General features: G+C 46.2%; 1 protein-coding gene across 1 annotated transcript in view; it reads right to left on the bottom strand.

Moving 5' to 3' along the window:
- Window positions 1-381: 381 nt before the first annotated feature.
- Window positions 382-1,532, bottom strand: part of LOC104467293 (suppressor of tumorigenicity 7 protein-like) — a gene marked incomplete at its 5' end in the record, with an annotated part of 18,911 nt that continues 17,760 nt past the window's right edge. Inside the window, one exon of the mRNA XM_010081024.1 lies at window positions 382-435. Within this exon, the coding sequence (XP_010079326.1) occupies window positions 382-435 (54 nt within the window). The remainder of the gene's footprint in view (window positions 436-1,532) is intronic.

The following is a 1,532-nucleotide window of genomic DNA, read 5'->3' as shown; positions in this document are numbered from 1 at the left end:
TTGGGAGAACAACAGAATGGAACCATCACGGAAGCACGCTCCAGTCATGCTGCTGTCGGCTGATGCTGGAGACTGGACAGCAGCAGGACCTCAATGTTTTCCATAATGAAGCTGGAAGGTGAAGAGTCCCAAAGCACTGAAAGAAACAGAACACAACAACAACAAATTAGCTCACTTTCAAAAGCGACATCCTTTTACAGGCTCAAGGTATGAACAAAACCCCACCCTGTATCTTTCCCTCAAGGCACAGAGATCCTCTCAACGCTGATGCCATGAAACAGGCTTGCAGTAATCACGCTGTATTAGCCAAGACACACAAAAGAAGAAAAACGCCCTGGAAGCCCTGGCCCCAGCGCTGCCCACTCACCCCGGCGCGGTCCCTCAGCTGGAGGCCAGCACGCTGGGAGCACTCACGGGCCACAGCACCCGCAGCACCTGCGGAGAAGAGGAGGGTTAGACGGTGTGTCTGTGCTATGGCTCCTCCAGCTGCTCTGCCGAACGCTGGGGAAGGGGGTAGGGTGTTTTCTCAGGTATTCAGGCATGGATTATTTATAGATCATCGACTCAAACATGTGAAAACTGAACACACCATCTGGCATGACCAGCCCGTGCTTCCAGACAGGATCCATATTCTAGATGCCATCTAAACAGTTCCAGAAATAAAGACTATGGTAAAAATAAATGGTGCAAACTCTCCTGCACCTTCTCAACCCATCCCCCACGTATTCCGCTGGGACCCGTGTTATCCTCGTACAAACCTTCTTTTCACGAGGCAGCAATGACAGGACTCATTTACTTTGAGGGTTTTACTTTGGCCCTCCTGGCTTCTATCATAACCTCAAATATTACATTAAAAAGGCTTTTAAAACATAACATTCACAGCAGCGCAGGAGCTTTTCATTGCAGCTAGCTTCTTCCTTGCCTGTTTGCGGGTGGCACCTTCACATTAAGTGCATGAGTTAAGATGTAGATTAGCAAGGCAAGAAACCTTTGCCCTTGGCATCGACACTCAGCTGTGACAGGAAACTTCAGGCTTTTTTCTATGAAGTGTAGAACCACTCATTGCACATTGGCAGGGAAGTGCACATCTCCAAACTATACACATTTTCTCTTAGATAAGCAAAAGACTCAAGTGTTTATAAATATGAAAAGTTCAGCAGCTGGCTAAAAAGTTAATTCTCCAGTCTCACTTAATGAGCTTTGGGGAAAGTGGTAGGGGGATTTGTTCAGAAAGCAAAGCAGAGTGTCACAGAAAGCAGGACTTGCCAGACGGGGCTCTCTTTAGTCCTATTTTCTGTCTCTAGATGCCTACTATCAGCAAAATGGGAAGGAATCCTCTAACGGGGAGCTTCGGAACAACCAGAATGAGAAATGTTTTCTCCTAATCTTGCAATCATAAAAATTAGCCAATTTTTAAGTCCCATGACTTCCTTCTTTGTTGTGAAAATATCAAGCGATCCATATCACAACACTCTGGAACATGGACTGTCTTAGGATTTTGTCCAATTCCCTGAACGAGGAACTTGTTTTCA

This window comes from Pterocles gutturalis, unplaced genomic scaffold (assembly GCF_000699245.1).
Source record: "Pterocles gutturalis isolate BGI_N339 unplaced genomic scaffold, ASM69924v1 scaffold2919, whole genome shotgun sequence".
In the NCBI taxonomy this organism is placed as follows: domain Eukaryota; kingdom Metazoa; phylum Chordata; class Aves; order Pterocliformes; family Pteroclidae; genus Pterocles; species Pterocles gutturalis.
Note: the sequence above shows the minus strand (reverse complement) of the source record. Positions and strands in the feature narration are given on the sequence as shown.